The sequence below is a fragment of the Watersipora subatra genome, chromosome 10, assembly GCF_963576615.1.
Source record: "Watersipora subatra chromosome 10, tzWatSuba1.1, whole genome shotgun sequence".
Taxonomy (NCBI): domain Eukaryota; kingdom Metazoa; phylum Bryozoa; class Gymnolaemata; order Cheilostomatida; family Watersiporidae; genus Watersipora; species Watersipora subatra.
The window spans coordinates 7,274,288-7,292,723 of record NC_088717.1 but is presented as its reverse complement, the minus strand read 5'-3'; the positions used below and the strand labels follow the sequence as shown (position 1 = coordinate 7,292,723).

Sequence of the window (18,436 nt, the reverse complement as noted above, 5' to 3'; positions counted from 1 at the left end):
CGATGACGTTCTCAAACATCTTGGTTATTGTTTTGGCGCGTGATGTTATTGCGTGAAATTAAAGGCCAATAAAAGGCTCAATATAGAACATCTCGTAGCACTAGTTTATGACAAATACCTCAGATTCTACTGGAAAGCCCGTATCAAATATAGACACGCGCTACTTTAGTTTCATTTCAGTCAGGTCTAATCATCTAGTTGTAATCTGATTACGTAACCCATACTTTTTGCCAAATGGCGCGGACAATTTCTGCCACATTTTTTGTCTATTACAGGCTCATCCTGTATATTTTTAATAGCATACAATGGAACTTCGGTTTTCGAACATAATCCATTCCAGGTTGTTCAAAAACCGAGTTGTTCGAGATCCGAAACAATTTTTCCCATTAGAATAAATTTATGTAAATTTTAATCCGTTCCAAGGCAAAAGGACAACTTCGGTAAAGTATTTTTTCAATATTTTACACCATAAACTGTACTGCATACTGCATACTATAAATACATGTAAAAGCGGGTAGATATAAGTCGAGTTTAATTTTAATAAAAGTTTTTCTATTTATGATGATGGAAAAAAAAACAAAAGTAAGTATTTCATGTTTGGCTCTTAAAACATCCAATACATTAAAGGTTAAGATACAATACTAAAAATGTTGAAAATTCATAATGAAGCAGCAAAAAATGCAACAGATCAGTTACATCAAAAATCGTAGGAAAAAGAAAATAGAAACATCAATGGCACTAGTACTTCACATCTTCAAAGGAGAATTCTCCTCCTAAATAATTTAGGGTAACTCGACTAGATGGGTTATCTCCCTAGCAAATGTCTTCCGTAAAGGAGACGTCGTCCCAGGTGGTTCCTCCCTTTTTGTAAAGGATTTATGAAATGTAAAATTCTTCTCCGTCTGTTAACAAATGTTTCCATGCTGTTTTCGCCGCTGTTCTAATTCCAATGCGCATGCTCTGGTTTGGTCGAGAACGGAATTTATGTTCGAGCTTCGAGATGAGCAAAATCTTTGGTCGAAAACCAAGTTGGTCGAGAAACGAAGCGTTCGAGATCCGAAGTTCCACTGTATATAATCAATACACAAATCACAAAATTTTAAGTTCAAGATAGACTATAATTGTCGATATCGTGGGACCGAATAAATTAGCCTAACGAAATAAGACGAATGAGCATCGCGTTGCATATACTTAGATCCCAAAATATTTCTGAGCAAGAGCATCATAACTCATGGACACCAGGCTAAAATAATTAGCATGCGCATGGTGTATCCATTATATAAAAACATATCTGATCGCTATATGGTGTTCTAGCTCGGTGGTAGACCATCCGGATAAGAAACTTCTCGATGCATTCGTCATGAGTTCAAATCCATCGGTAGACGGAGTTTTAATATCGAGATTTTAAGATCTATAGATGGACTGACACACATATCCACAGACATACTTTGGGAAATATATATAAGGATAAACATATACAAAATTATGTAAAATATAGTAAATGATTCATGTAAACTCTCACAGAGTTCTTCTCGTAACTAACACATTTTTCAAATTTTATACTTATCTCAGAAAAAATACTTTAATCTTGTGTTACAATGTTGTTCAGACCTGGATGTTGGTCTTTAGCCAATTTTGCGACAATGAATGAATTTCTGTATGCTTCTAAAATTGCTTAAAATCTACATTTTTAGAATGACTAAAGTAGCCAATCGTGTGAGTAAATAACTCTTCTAGTATGACTGTGCAGGTGGACTGAGAGAATTGTACTTTATTGTTTTTGCTACTCTTTATAGCACACCAGCAGGAAAAGGGACACAGAATTTATTTCATTTCCAATCAGAGTCAACAAGTGGGTGTTTAAGTGGCTGGTTCTCAGGAACCAGACGGAGTTTTGAAACCAAATAGTTTCGGCAACCAGACGGAAGGCATGGAACACATGCAATTGAAGTTCAAATGAAATCAGTCAAAAATGTAGAAACACATTCACGTGGACTAACAGACAGATGCACACAATAACAAAGTTGAGTTTAATAATAAAAATTGTTAGCCACATTTCTTCCATGTCATTTACATGTGACTTACCTGTTTTGTTTTAGTTATCATGTTTTTTTCTATCAATTATTAACTGAATTTTTTTTCTCACACTGTTTTTATCAATTTTTTTATCTGTGGTAAATGTGACCTAACTATTGCTAGAATAGAGTCAATATTAATTCAAATAATTTGGTTATTGCAAAAATGTTCGCATGCTTGCTTAGGCAACACAACAGCAGACAACTCTATATTTTGTTTTCTAAAAGTTTTGTGTTATTCACCATCCAAGGTTGAGTAGTGAGTACGAAACGCCAATGCCAATGTCTAACAAGAATGGCAAAGAAGTTTTTTCCAATAGAAGCAGAGCAAATGTCTTTGGTTGTTATGTGATTAATGGCTACACAGTGTAACTTGTCGCGGTGGAATTAGCTTTCACAATGCTCTTCCTCATCTCGCAATACCCACATAAAAATAAAGAATTTGGGATACTCATTACTGCTTCCTGAAACTTCCTGTTCCAATTGCAATGATTCACCACAAGTATTCTTCAACCAAATGTAAATATAGTTCAACTGATACAGCTATAAATAACAGATCATGTACTACTTCGTGCAACTCTCTGAGAAAATGTCAGTACATCTATGCATATGCTACATGCTGGCCCTTGTGGTTTCATATGAATGCTTAGTAGCTTGCTTCACTTCCTCAGTTTAGCATGGGACATTTTCTTGCTTTTTAATTTTAAATTTTAATCTTTCAACTTTCAAATTTTTTTTTTCAAGTTGTGGCTAAAGAATTGTGAAATTTGCCACAACTTTAAAAATTAACAAAATTTTCAAGTTGTGACTAATCAGATCATTGATCATTTTTAGTGATGTTTTGGTTTCATGTATTTTTTGCTTTGTGTTTATTTTATAGCTAATGTGCAATTAAAAGCTATTGAAAGCCATCACGGTGAGTTAATCATGTCTGATGTAGAGAAGAAAATCCAGCTCATACAAATCGGGAGCTGTTGAGACATTCTCAGCACTTATTGGTTAGTTGATAACCAGCAAAACAAAAGTAGCATTTTATATAATAATAATAGTAGTATCAATGTTTACAAAACTTGAACAAGCATCCAATAACAAGTAAAACTTAGGTCCTTTATTATTTCATAACTAGAGGTCTCTGGCAATCTGTTGCGCCATGAGTTTACTCTGAGTTTATCTTTGCTTTGTAAAAATATTTATTTTTATCTCAAGTTGTTTGTCACAATTTTCAGCCATGTCAGACCCATTACTGCTACTGACGCTTCACAAATTGTAGATCAATGGAATTCTGGTGACTATCTATTGAGTAATAGTAGTAGCAGTAACTAATTTGTTTTTAATAATAATGACGTCGTAAGCTATAGCGATAGCGATAAATTTTAGGACTTGGAACATGTTCAAGTTGTTAGTCACAGTGGTAGGGAAATGAGTCGAAAAAGTGTACGGGCGCATTCGGCAACAATTTTGTAGACTTTCTATGTCATCAGCCAATATAAAATTTTATGCTATGCTAAATAGTTTCATATCAAAACCTTTTTCTCGGGCCTCATAATTCAACAGTTAGGGCAGCATTGTTAAATACTTAGTTTCAAGGATCATTTAATTAGGCCAAAAGAATATAAATGACTTGGTAGCAAAAGAGTTAAAACAAAATAAACAAAATAAATAAACAAAATAGATAATAATAATAGTGACTCACATTGAAAGCGTTCTTAATGAAGTGTCTAGTGAGGCCGACCCAGATGAAGATGAGGTCCATGCAAGCAATGGCAATAAGGTAAAGACCAAATGATGTCTTTCTCAACTTCTTTGCGCTCATCAATATGATTATGAGAATATTTCCTATGGTGCCCAGCAACAGGACAAATGGACTCGTGTATATCCATAGATCCCTGAAAACATTTGTTTATGTTTATGGTTGACATAGGCCTGATAGTGATGTCTGTGTGTTTAAATCAGCATGTTTAAGAAATGAAAACTTGAAGTTAGCAGAAGGTCGTTTGACCAATTTGATGATATCTTTTCGGTACTGATATGTTCTAGTTTGAATGTGTAGAACAGCAGTTAACATTTGACAAGACGGGGTGGTGTAGTGCTGCCATCTTGCCTAAATGCTCTGTGCCATTTTGCCAAACCATCAATCGCAGCCTGACGAGCGCCAAGTGTGAAGCAGTGTAGTAGTTGCTGCAGAAATTTTAGACAAAATCATCTAGTTTTAATACACTTAACTCATGGTGTTTAGAAATATATAAAGGTTTTAGCTTGATGAGGGAATAGACTGCATTCATGTTGAGCACTATTTATTAGTTTTACTAAGGTAAATATTTTTGAGGTAATTACCAGCCAAATGTATGGGGTTGCACTGGTATTAAAAACAGCTTATAAACAGTGGCAAGTAATGTGGTAGCCTACCAAGGGCCATTACTATCCGTATTGCTAAACTTACTAATAAGAACCGTGAGAGCAAGGTTTAGTAACGTTTTGTAATGCAGAGTGCTATGAGTATTTTAATCGAGATAACGACTCATATCGACCAATTAATCCATTGCATCTCGCGTAGCTTAGTTGGTTAGGTTATGTAGATTTTAATAGCTGAACTGCCCGAATGACTAGATTAAGGTCTCCAAATCGAAACAAATTTATGTATAGACTTGCTTCGATTTGGATTATAGATATCATGCTGAAACAAATCTATATATAGATTTGTTTCATGTTTTCAGCGGATCGATCACACTAGAAATGACATAGATGCAGAGTGTACATGAATACACCTAAGATCATCTAACATATTATCAGAGAATGCAAGAAGCTACCGTAACAAGCATACACTGAGCAGGATAATCATGTCGCAGTGTTGTGTATAGAAGTCTATGTGATGAATATGGCCTCAATAAATCACAACACTAGTAGAGGGATATTGATGAACGCAATGAGAATGCCCATGCCAAGCTTCTCTAAGACTTTCACATTTAGACAGGCAAGCATGTTTTGGCAAACCAGCCAGATATTGTAATGGTAGACAAGGAGAACAAGAGAGCTACTATAATAGATATAGCAGTACCCAATGACTATAGCATAGCTAGCAAAGAAGAGGAAAAGGTGGGCAAATATTTCCCACCAGGAGAGGAGATTGAAAAGTGCTGGCATGCAAGAGCAACTGCAATTCTGGTAGTTTTGTTATTCTGATAATTACTACATTAGGTGCCATAACATCTGCACATCAGATGTGGCTTACTCCAATACCAGCAACAATCAACACAAGTCAGTTGCAAAAAAACAATTGAAGAGGCTTGAGTGCTCAAATTTCCAGGTCTCTGGTAGGAGACAGCGAGCTTGAGCTGACAATACCACCCACTTGAGTTGATCGGGACGAGAAAATAATTTTTAGTATATATCTATTAACATATTTATTGTGGTTTCTGTTGAAGTATATAAAATAAATCTACAATTTTTAGACCTCATAAAGAGCACCAACAGAAAAGAATAACTTATTTAAGAGATAAGCAGTTAAGTAAAGGTTTTCTAACTGCACATTTACCAACCCCTACTGGCCAGCTGATCTCTAACATATAATATGTATAGAAACTTTAGATGCCTGTTATACTTCAATATTCAGTTGTATTAGCTCCCTCTGATGTTTAAGATAGTTCAGAAATATAAGTCCAAGTAGATTTTACAGATAGTGTGACAAATTGATGAGCAAAGTTCTTGTTCTGCACAGAGAAAGTAAATTACTAACACGGCTTTTCATTGTCATAATAAATAGCGACTGTGAATTATTCATGAGACAATCTAGCCGCAGATTTAACATGTTTTAAACTTTAATCCACATTCGGTTTTGTTTTTCCCTGCAATGGTCTGTAGACCAGGTGAAACAGCAATTAAAGACTTCCATTACGGATGCTTTCAAAATCCCTATGCATATGCGAAAAGGGTACGCGTGACAAAATCTTGACAAATATCCAACTTGGAATAGGAAATTTACTCAGTACCAGTTTATGCACATGGGTATTTAAAAATTTGGAGTTATCTTCTTCTTGCAATATGTGCAAAAAGCTTATCTATTGATGACATGGTGGACAAATCCAAAACATAGCAAACATAGCATTTGGTGTAGCATACACCAAATGCGCTTATCCTCATGCAATTGTTGGATTATTTTAGCCTGAAAACCTCACATACTTATAAAAAGTCTAAAAATTTGGTTATCAATAAAGATCTCAGGCTACATTTTTTGCTGATGCATTGCCACATGTAGGCTTGCCCGCTGTCAAAGGGCCTTGCTTGACTGATTATCAGGTAACCTAATCAAAACAAAAACTAATGCATTCCTCCTAAAATTGCCAAAGGTGTGTGGTTAAAATTTGAACAGCTCAAGGGACCTAATTGCTATTCCATAGCAAAGTCGAAAACATGCTCATAGCAAAGATAAAACTTTCCTTTTCTAGTTTTCTACTGGGCTATTACTGCTGTCAAAGTGCTGTGGCTTATCTAGTTGATACAAATATTTATAAATGAAATGCCACAACTTAATCCATTATCTGTTGCAGTAATTACTCTTGTGTATAGCCTAAGTTCTTTGTTGGTTCTACAGCGACTCACCAAATGATTAGATTGTTAGCTGAGTTAATAAAATACAAACAAAAAGATAAGATCATTATTTCCTGGAACAATAGCTCTCTAAGTGAAACTGAAATTAGCAGGATATCAAAAAGTTCACATATCCGCTGACTGACTATCAATGGAGGGGCTGACAGCGCAAAACGTCTGCAGTCGGCAGGAAATCAATTGGCTTAAAATGAACAGCTGAAGGATGAAAATATGACTCAAATTATTGTTTACATAGCAGACTTCTGACACCAGTTAAAAATTATGCCATACAGTAAATACCTATAGCTACAATGTTCACTCCTGCAATTAAAATTGCCTAGTGGGTATTCCAGCTTATGCGCTCAAGATTCCTCTAGGAAAATGTCAGTTTATCTTGAGAAATTAGCTCATCAGTTGTATTTGCCTTTCAAAGCTGGCCTTTCGGATGTTGCCAGTAACTATGCCTTCATGTTAATAAGACAGAGTATAAAACTTTTTATTATTTGCTAAGATTGCATGATGTTTAAAAATTGAGATTTAAAATTTTAAAATCTCAGAACAAAATTTTAAAATCTCAGAACAAATTTTAAAATCTCAGGGCAATTTCAAATGAGAATAATTAACTTAATATCATGATATGTTTTATAATATTTGAGTTACATAAAAACAAAATTATCAATTTAGCAGCACCAAACCTTGTTAGTTTTAGAAGTATTACCATAGTAATAAAATATAGCTAACATTGAGAGATAGCATCATGTGACAATTGTAAATTTTTCATCAACGCCTTCGTAAGAAAATCAGGCTAAGTAGAAAAGTACCAGCAGTATGATCGTGGAAGGCGTTTGATGAATTGGCTAATATTATGGTTGTACAAAGCTTCAGGTATGTAAACAAACAGAATAGTCACTAAACAAGGCTAGGCTAAGTAAGTTTTTAGCTACCTGAGCTCGTAGCTGGTTACATAGCAATAAATGTAATATGGGTTTGTTATTGTTTTGCACACACGCTTTTCAAATGATTAGAACTCATCTGTTCTCCATATAAACTTTGCCAAAACACATTAGAAGTATTCTTAAACTTGGTAGTTTCAAATCTTCCTTGTGTAAATTTTTGTTTTTGCGTTTATGACACCACATGGCAATCCCTTTTTTTGGTGGCACTATATGTAAAACAGCTTTTATATAAAAAAGATTATGTCTACCCAATAAAAGTATATATAATGTATGTAAATTGGCAGAAAATGTGTAAACTTTCCATCTGCCAAACCTCTTCCAGATACCACTATCTGCACTCTCAGATTAGCTGAGCTCTCCATATATCATATAGGCCTACCTGACTCACCATGTGAGCTTTTGATAATGGATGTATGCTGCCACGTAAACCTTTTTTCAGCATATTGTAGGGCGCTGCCAGCTTAGAACCTAAAGTTTTCATAGCCTGCCAACAGTTTTATTCTAACAACCAGAAAATATTGCGAAATTTTTCTGAAATTGTCAAATAGCATCAAGCCTATTTAAGTAATCTTATTTATGCATTGTGCTGCTATTTCTGTCTCGTTAGTTGAGCTGTTTGTGGTATGATGCCAATTTGCTGCATCAGTTGTGGTTACTGCTACACCATGTGATATCTTGTAAACCGAATGCTGTTATTAAAAATGTACTATACAATAATAAACACTCAACATAGATAACTTTAAAATCAAGCGAGTTGTTATTGAGTATGTGTGAATTATTTATAGCTAAAAATAGCTATAGCTATGTTTACTACATATCTCTCTGTTGCCAGACAAGATTGACGTTCAACAGCATGAAGAAATGCTGAGACTTCCTGCTATAGCGAGCTCTAACTAACCAAGCAGAACTAAAAGTTTCTTCATTTAAAGCAATGTTTTCTTCTCATGAACCAATCAGCAGTCTGCCAATATTCATCTCTCTGCCACTAATAAGTGCCCACACCTTTTTCTCAATGAGCTCTATATATATGAGTTGACCTACATGTCGGTGTAAACTATTCACTTGTGACATCAACACGTCACACCAATTCTGCTAGCTAGTAGTCATCCAATCAGCGAGGAATATACTGTGGTTGGCTGACACGTGGAACATTGTTGATGCCTTGACCATGCTTCCTTGATAACCATTTTGTCATTCTTGTTGAAACTATTGCAGCATTTAATTAGGTCATGTCTTCTTCTGTCTGTTTATAATTTGGCTAGCTATCTCATGAAAAACAATTAATCTTGCATAGAATCTTCATCAGGGTATACATATCTTGGTTCTTTAACAGGAAACAACTTTTTATATTAGTCATTATTTTTCACTGAAAAAAACGAAGGGATGCAGAGAGAAGACGCATCTACACGACACCTTCTTAAAGTTTCGTATAAAAAGAAGCAGTTTTAAAACATTTTTCAAAAGAGGATGAAACTGTTGTCATACAGTATAAGTTTAGATGCATTTTAAATTAATGTTAAGAGATTTTTGCATGAAGGAAGACTTCTATGAGCAGACTACCAGAGCTCCATGTGTTACCTACAGCTTATTTAAGGTAAAAAAGCAGGTCCACTCCATGTCACACCGAACTCAATTGGTAATCTTAGAACTTGTATTTTTCATATAAGTTTGATCTATTTGATTAAATACTCAAGAGTGCGACTCGCGTGCATAAAAATGATCTTGAACAAAAACTTTAGTACATTTTATCAAAAAGTATCGGTATTTTCTTATCATTTACGATTGTTTTTATGTTTGAGGCGATCTGACTATCAGGATATTTCAAGATTAAAATCAATAAAACCTGATCATGGTTTAAACGCTCAGTTAAAACAAGCACATTTTAAACAACAATCCTAAAAAAACTCTACAGCCCTGTTTTCTAAGTTACCAAAAATATTAGGTTTGTTTAATAACAGAAGTAACACATAAGCCTGTTAATTGGAATGCTATCTGTTTACCTGATCAAAAGTAAAATGTGCATAAACCATAAGTCCAAAATGTTTTATTTAATATGAACAATTAATTACAAAATAAGTTATTGTTCAATTTATGCTTATGTGGTAATCACTATTGGTAATCACGTAGTGATTATCAAGCCTACCAAACTGCTAGGGGGGAAGATCAGGTAAAGGAAAGAACCAGTCACAATCTAGCATCAAGTTTACTATTGATTGATTCATTCACTGAATCAATCAATAGTAAACTATTGATTGATTCAGTGAACACTCTGAATCATAACAAAAGCATACTCTGTTCATAAATATGCTAGAATAGCACAGCGTAGCCATGGTAACAGCTCAAATATATTTTCTTAGAATGCAAAAAGAGCGATTCCAAAAACAAAATGTTCTTGCATAAAGCGGCACTTTATGGATTCATTACGCGAAAGTGTACCTTGTGACGTGGCAGCAATGAAGAAGCTGTTTTAGTATAGAATGTAATATAGTGAATGACTAAAACTTCAATATAACTATGACACTGTCAAAATATGATATTGTAAATATATGATACAGTTGATATATGATATTGACAGTATATGATACTGTCAATATATGATATTGTCAATATATGATACAGTCAATATATGATATTGTCAATATATGATATTTTCAATATATGATATTTTCATATATTTCTATTTAATAGCAAGTTTTATCAAGTATAACTATATCATGAAATTGTTTCAATGCCAAAAAACCATACATATAAATGGACTAGCTGTACAACCCAGCATTGCCTGGGTAATAAAAAAGTCTTTGGACAGAAAGTTTATTTGTATTTAACATATAACAACATTTGCCATTCTAACTTTCAAACTACATATCATGGGAAAAGTGTTTTGTGTAATTGAAATAAATAAAAAGAGAAAATAAAAACTTTGTGAAACAACTTTTAAACTTCATATCATAAGGAAAATGTTTCGCACAGATCAAATAAATTAAAAAAATAAAACGACTCTAGAAAGGTTTAGATGTAAATGTGAAATAATTAGCAAGTAATAGCTAAATTAAGTCGGTTTTGCTATGATTACAATAAAAGATGATTTGGTAATGATATAATTAATACCAACTGATAAAACAAAATAAAAATCCTGAACATTTAGAACTAATAATAATAATTCTTGCATAAAAGTGTGTGTGTATAAAAAAGGTTACTGTTCGACCAAAAGCTATCTATCAAAACTTTGAATACGACGATACTGGTACAGTACCTCTCAATACCGGTACAAATGTAAAAATGAGATATCGTACTGTCTTTATCTGACCGAACGGAAAGATAATGTCGAGGCTCTTCCAGCGGAGACAGTATAATTGTCCGCGTGAGAAGAATTGGCCTTGACCCCCAGATATAGTAGTTGAACCTTATGAAAAATATTTCTTAACAGGGCATCATAACGTGTGGCCGCATTGGTAAAATAATCAGTGTGCGCTATAGCTATAGCCGGAAGGACACACAACATATTCACATGCTTTGAGAAATATATATATAGATTAGGATGAAACATGCGAATTACAGATGACAATATTATGAACACGCAAGCTACTCATAGATAGTCGTCAATGTTACTTGTCAGATAAATACTTGCTGTGAATCTTAGTGTCATCGAGTGAAAGTCACTAATTAGGGCATGAAATACCTAGAGATCTGCACTCTACCTAGTGAGTGCCCCTCTACTCTTCCAAACAGGTCATCAATAGTCAGAGAGGAGATAACTGCCAATATGAACAGGAAAACTAGGAACCATAAACAATGTGATGACCACAACATCCTCTTTCAAATGTAATTGCTCGAGATCTAACCACAGTTGTGTCTTGGTAGCCCTCCCAACCTACACTCATGTTTCATGGTTAGGTATAGTAAGGAGCCAAGGCTTCTGTGACACAGTATAGCTGAGAGTAAATGTTTTTCTCTTACATTGTCTAATAACGAGCCTCGATTTTTTGTTACGAATAACTAGTCAAATGCCCAGCATTGCACATGTAATAGAATAATTACCTAATGAATTTGAAGAACTTATCTAGAAAGCTAGATCATTACTAAAAGTTTTACTAAAACAAAACTCACGTCTTGGGCCAGCTTAAAGGTTTACTCACAACAAAATTCTCATTACAGTTTTTTGGTATCAAAAGATTCACCATGTCTTACTCTGTTGTGTTGTAAGTGCAAAACATGTGGAAATGTGATTACAAGCTCTTAAAAGCTCAAAAATGAACATTTAATCGCAGCCATCACGAAAACGCCGTAGTTTGGAATCTCTTTATTTTGATGACGTTCTCTAACATTGCGGTTATTGTTTTGACAGGTGATGTTATCACGGAAATGAAAGGCCAATAAAAGGCTCAATATAAAACGTCTCCTAGCACTAGTTTATGACAAGCACTTCGGGTTCTGCGGAAAAGCCTATATCAAATATAGATGCTCGCTATGTTACAGTTTTGTTTCAGCTTAGTCTAATCATCTAGCCGTAATCTGATCATGTACCCATACTTCCTGCCAAACAGCGCGAACAGTTTTTGCAGCATTTTCCGACTATCACAGGTGACTAACAGGCTCATCATGTTTATATCAGAGGATGATATGCACTCCTTCGACTTAAAGTTTAAAGAATTAAATTAATGTTTAGGCTAAGTTTTGAGATATCAATGCTTAAAGTGACAACATTACAATAATGATGAAATAGACCCGTAAAGACAATAGACATGATTTTATTGAATGCGTGAAGTATATTTGTGAAAATATTTTGACGAATGAGGTCGCATGAAAGTGTAAACAGAAGCCATCGTGTTCAACTACGTCCCATTTAAGCCGTTTTAGAAAGGGATTCCGATCTATGGCGTTTTTGCGTTGGCTGCGATTAACTGTTCGTTTTTTAGCTTTCAAGAGCTTTAATCACATTTCCACATAATTTATTTGCACCTACAACACAGCGAAGTAAGACGTGGTAAATCTTTTGATACCAAATAACTATAATGTGAATTTTTTTGCAAGTCAATCTTTAACAATCGTTACGCGTAACGGACAATAGTGCTAGTTATTAATCCCAAGCAAACGCATTAAGCGGGAGTATCTTAACCAATGTAATGATTATTTGCTCAATGAATCATTGTATTTCATGTAGCCTAATGGTTAAGTTTACTGCATCTAAACCTGGAGGTCCTGAGATCAAATACAGCGCCGTGTAGGCTTTTCATAACTAGATTTTAATTGTTATATCTAGACACAAGGAGTAACAAAAAGACAAACACTAAGATATATATATAGGCAAATGTATTTCATTTAAATCAATACGTGTTTTACTTAGAGTTAACTCTGCAGAAGCTTCAACATCTGAGGCGGTTAAAGGTAGAAAAATCTCATTTTCTTGAGCAACTCTCGTTTAAAGTTTACGATTTAAAATTAGAAAAAACTAAAAAAAATTATTTAACACTAAATTTTGATTTTAATATTTTGAAATTTCAAACCTTTTTCTTCATAAATATTCAACACGATATTACATTGCGGTAGAGCAGCTGACCATTTGCGGTGAAGTTAGGAGATAGCCGTGTCATGTTGATAGGAAGAGTGGCAACATCATGGCCCATGCTAGATGTTTATGCTGGTAGACATTTTTTCAGAGCTGAACTGCTACACTTAAGTAGTACAACTTAAAATGCAGGAATGAATTAATAAGACAAGCTGAACTGACCCTCAAATACGATTGGATATTATACTAGCTTATTTAATTTCTTAGCTAGTTTTTTTATCCACGTTGTATATGGAATCGCTGACACATACTTCGATTTCCATGCTTTGAATGGCTCGGAGATTGACCTCTGCTAATAAATTTGCACCTTATCTTTCCAATGATTTGCAGTTGCAATTTATCGATTTTCCCAGACTAGTGATGTATACTCCTCAAAACAGAACTTTTAAAGAAGACTCGCTTTCAGGTCACGATCGCATTTTAATTCACATTTTGTATGTTTGTCACACTAATTCAGCCATGATTCCTTATGAGTATTTTTGTTTGTTTTTATTGCTGCCTTTTATATATTGCAAAACAGCAACAGAATTTACTACTTGCTGTACAGCTATTACTTCATAGGTCACATGAGCGACAACCGCTATTAGTAAAACAAAAACTATTTCTATGCTAAAAAGTTAAGTATAGGAAAACATCGACACCAGCTAGGGTTGTGGTAATCTGTACAGTCGGTAGGCTTGGTTATTTAATGAATAAGGTAATAAAATTAATCAATGGTAATTATCTCATCATTGTCGTATGAGCAATTTATCGTTGGAAATAGCAGTTAGAATATACCCATTTGGTAGTGTGATGAAATGTGCTGACTTTTTTCCCTTCACTGTGGAGGACCAAACTGGGTAATATCGATTTGAATCCATCAACAGTGATCAATTCTGTTACATTGAATAGTAATCTCACTGCAAATGCCTTTGCACAAATTTTGTGAAGCATTCTGCCGTCGAATTTGTTCGAATTTCGCCATTTCTATGATTCGGAGTGAAATAAACTCCGAATCCATTCGAAGCGTGAAAACCAGTGACAATGGCATTCTATAAGAGGTGGCGTTCAAATAGAGGTTTTACAGTATGTAATTTATATACTTACTCTTTTGCACTTAGATAACTTTATACTACCTATGCTCATATTTGTAACAACTCTATGATTCTCAACGGGTAATATGCTACAACTCTATGATTGCGACCAGTTGTGTAGAGATTACTCATCAACCAGTGGTGACGCGAAAGACTTGGGTCAGCCAATGCTCTTCTATTCAAACTCTCACCATCTAGCAGACATACATGAAGGTTGCCATCGAAAAGAATGTTAAGTAAGTAAGTAGATAGTGGATCTTGAAATCACAAAAAGCGCATGTTCTATTGATGAGATTGTACTTGTATGCCTCTTTAGACATTTCTTAGTATTGACTATTAATACGATACCTTTAGTCAGGTGAGAACAGTGTAAGGTTACAATTGATAGCTTGTCTAGTTAACATGAGAATGAATCTCCAATGGGATCTAGAACAAGCCTTATTATGAAATGTTTTTTGATCAAAGCGACAGTAAAGGTTTCTATAAAGTTTTTAGGCAAATCAAGCAAAGATCGATAGGTTTAATTAGATCGTCAGGAGGAGGATCAATATGATTGGGTAGTTAGACTTTTGTCACCTCCCTATTGGATTAATTTAAATCTACCGTAATGCCTGTATTTGAATGCCACTTTTATTTGAACACCATGCCTGTTTGAGAGTCACAAAGGGAGAAAAGTTGAAAAATAGAGCGCCACCCTTTAATTAAACACTACTTCTATTTGATTGCCACTAATTGACATTATTAATCTTTACGAACCCATAATAGCAAGTGATCAGTAAAAAATTGTCCACAAAAATGTGCTAACAGTGATTTGATTACACCAATAACAATTAATTCATTTGTTGTTTTTGTTTGTATCACAGTTCGTTTTTCCAACTCACCGTCTTTAGGTTAAAAACTTTGATTGCAACACCGTAAAAAAAATAAGTAATTGTATCAGGCGTATAGGAGTCTTTTGTTTAACGCGGTCTTGATGCATCGACGTATGTAAAAAACGTTTTAGCAATTACGATGCTTTGGCCAACTTGTGCTAAGCAAGCATCTAGCTAAAAGTTTATCATTATTTTTAACAAAAGTTTTTTAGATAGCAACACTTAAAAGTTTTGCTTTGCTAAAAAAATTCTTTAGAAGCTAATATCAACTAGTTCAGCAGTTCAGAGAAAGAGTTCAGGTCAGCAGACACTGTGGAAGGTATTGAACAGTCAGAAGATAATAAAATGGTTTCATATGAAAGCAACAATTGAGTGCAACCTGTTGAGCAAAGGATGCTAATATTTTTGTTTCAAGATAGAGTTGTTTTAGATGTATTATAATTATGTTTTGTTTATGCCACTTGTTCTGAAATATATATTTGTAGCAATTTGATAGATTTCTACCATTATAAAACTTACAAACTTGCAGATTTATACTGTATATTATATTTTATATTTATATTGTATTATTTGATAGCATGGTTGAGGTCTGAACTCAGCTTACAGTGGACCGATGCCCGTAACTCTTGCTCTGCGTATAAAAAGCCAGTTTTTGCTGCTAACTGTAGCAAACATATCAATGAGTGCAATAAGATTTTATGCAACATTGTTAAATATAGTTATAAAAAGAAAATATGGCTCCAAATTTAAAATAAAATAAAAAACTTTAAAGCTCCGACAAATTGCAACGCAGACTATAAGATCACTGTAGGTTAAATGCAAGCAATAGATATTAACTGGTAGATATGTGTATCAGTAACCTCGCATATATTTATTTAGATATCTACGACGAGTTGGAAGTAAATTAGCAAAATTCTTGCGTCTAAAAGGCCTAATGTCCCACCACCCGGAGGAAAGGGCAAAACGGGGGCGACATTTGATTCGCCCATGAAAGGATTAAATTTATCTTTTTAACATTTTGACAAGGTGTTTCAAAAATACAACGCCGCCCATTAATTTAATGGCACCTCTAATAAAGCGCCCCTCCAAGAGAAGGGTTGAAAAATAAAGTGCCATGGCGTTCAAATAGAGGTTGTATGGTATGTGTTGGTCAGCTGTTAGCAAAAAAATAATGAGACTCAGCCTCACTGAAGTCAGAAGTAATTTCCAGAGAAATTGAGGTAAGGTCAAGTAAGCTTAACCAATGCTAATGTGGGCTTTTACCCACATGAGCTTCATGTGGCCAAGGGCTCACATGAAGCTAATATGAAATAGGCACTAGTTGTATCTTGACCTGTTATATGTACTCATAGAGGCTGTCTGATGCATGCTGGTGATGGTTAACCCACTGACCAGAGTTAGTGACAGGTGACAAACTGCTTAGTCAGAAAATATCATGGTACTCAAGAGACCATATTTAGCAGATGTCGATCACCAGACATCGAGTGGGTAATATTCCTCAGAAGTTCCAAGCGATTCTGTATCGTTTGGATCTAAGACTAGAAACTAGAGACTAGAGCTAAGAATGTTGATTGGCTCACTAGTTCTTCAAACGAGCCTGACAGCAGTGTTGGTGGTGTGGAGTAAAGGAAGGGACTTCTATTCTGAATGTGAGCATTTGAAGAACCAAATCCAGACAAAAACAGACAAAAAGGGATGGAGGCTGAAGGCTAGTTTGAAGGATTACCAACAGCTGTGAGAGAAAGTGTTAAAGTGTTGAAAGCACCTTAAATACCATAAGACACTTATGTATTCGCGGCATCTAACTTTCGCATTTTCGCGGAGTCATCCACTCGCGAAAATTTCATGAGCGAAACTAAACTATCATAACGAACGAGCGAAAACGCGAAATTAAATAGCTTTGTTCATTGATATTCACAATAAAATCGTCATATTAGAAATGCAGGCAATTTTCGTGTGTGGTTGGCTCATTGGGCTATTTCTGCCAAACTCATTATAGCTAATACACTGACTGAGCAGCATGGCAAAACAAATTAAGATAATAAGTTTTTTTGGAAAAGCCTAGACAAATGAGGAAGATGATGATATTAGTTTAGTCACTGAATTTGTAACTGATGAGGATGAAAGTCTGGTAGGGAAAGTCATAAAATTGAATAATAATTATTGTGGTGATGAACATTATTACCAACCAAAACAATAACAACACCGGAGCCATGGCCACCGGCACCGCGTGTTATAAATACTTGAGATCTAATATTGATACCACATCAGTCAAGGCGGCAGGGACCTTAACGTCATTGATAGTCCAAAAAACAAATGGCAGCAAGCGATCAAATTGCATTATCGATCTCGCCTACACATTTCTACCTGCGGTTTACAAATACAAACTTGTCCCAAATTGAAAAATATTTCGTACCAGTGAACTGGACCTGAGGAATCTAATGATGTTTGTTCCACTGCATTTATTTTCACATCACTATACTTTCGCACTCATCAGAGCTGCGAAATTAAGTGGCAGCAAAATTTTACTCTGTATGCTACTCACGAAACTAAATACTAGCAAAATATAAGGGTCCTAGGGTAGCTAATGTTGGCAGACTACCAATAAAACGAAATGCACTATATAAGTAATTATCTTATAACTTGCCAAGTGCTGAAGTCATGATTATAGTCTTCTTATAGTCTTTACAAAAAACATTAAAACTTGAGAGATCCTAATTTTAAGTTTCAATGTACTTTAGCAAAGCTAAGACACTGTTGTGATCAAAACAGTGCCTTAGTTTCTGCCTGAGCTGTTAGCAAGGCAGAATAGCTAAAAAGCTTGTTGGAGAAATGTTAAGTGATTGTAATTTTTTGATGCTGACCTCTGTATTAAAGCTGAACCAAGATGGAAGTGAAGCCCTACGCATAGACTCTGACAAAAACTGACACCAGGTTGACCTTATATTGAACTCTGGAACAGCATGTTCACTTGGGTAATGTAGTAGTGTATGTGTGTAGTACTTGGATGATTCAGGAAGTTAGTGCATGTTTAATGACTCACTAGTCGCTTCTACAGAAGCCAAAAGATTACATCATGTGAAAGTTTGATCGCTGTCCCTAGTTCCTCAGAACTAACACAGTGCCAAAGTGGTTGTAAAGAGCCATGGGTGTGAGTGGCAATTGGAAACAAATCTTGGACAAAGGAAGTTGTAAAATGAGTCTTTATAGTTTTATAGATGAACTTATTAAGTTTTAGTAGACTTTATCAACATGTATTGGTACTTTTCTATCCTTTGTAATTGTTTCTGATGTTTGAGGTGATCTGACC

The 18,436-nt window shown here is 34.8% G+C and overlaps 1 protein-coding gene across 4 annotated transcripts in view; it reads right to left on the bottom strand.

Moving 5' to 3' along the window:
* The window catches only part of LOC137405686 (type-1 angiotensin II receptor-like), a 159,343-nt gene that overhangs the window by 140,175 nt on the left and 732 nt on the right, over positions 1-18,436 (bottom strand). For all 4 annotated transcript variants that reach the window (XM_068092032.1, XM_068092029.1, XM_068092031.1 and 1 more), the window contains exon 2: positions 3,769-3,961. In XM_068092032.1, coding sequence (XP_067948133.1) covers positions 3,769-3,961 — 193 coding nt within the window. The remainder of the gene's footprint in view (positions 1-3,768; positions 3,962-18,436) is intronic.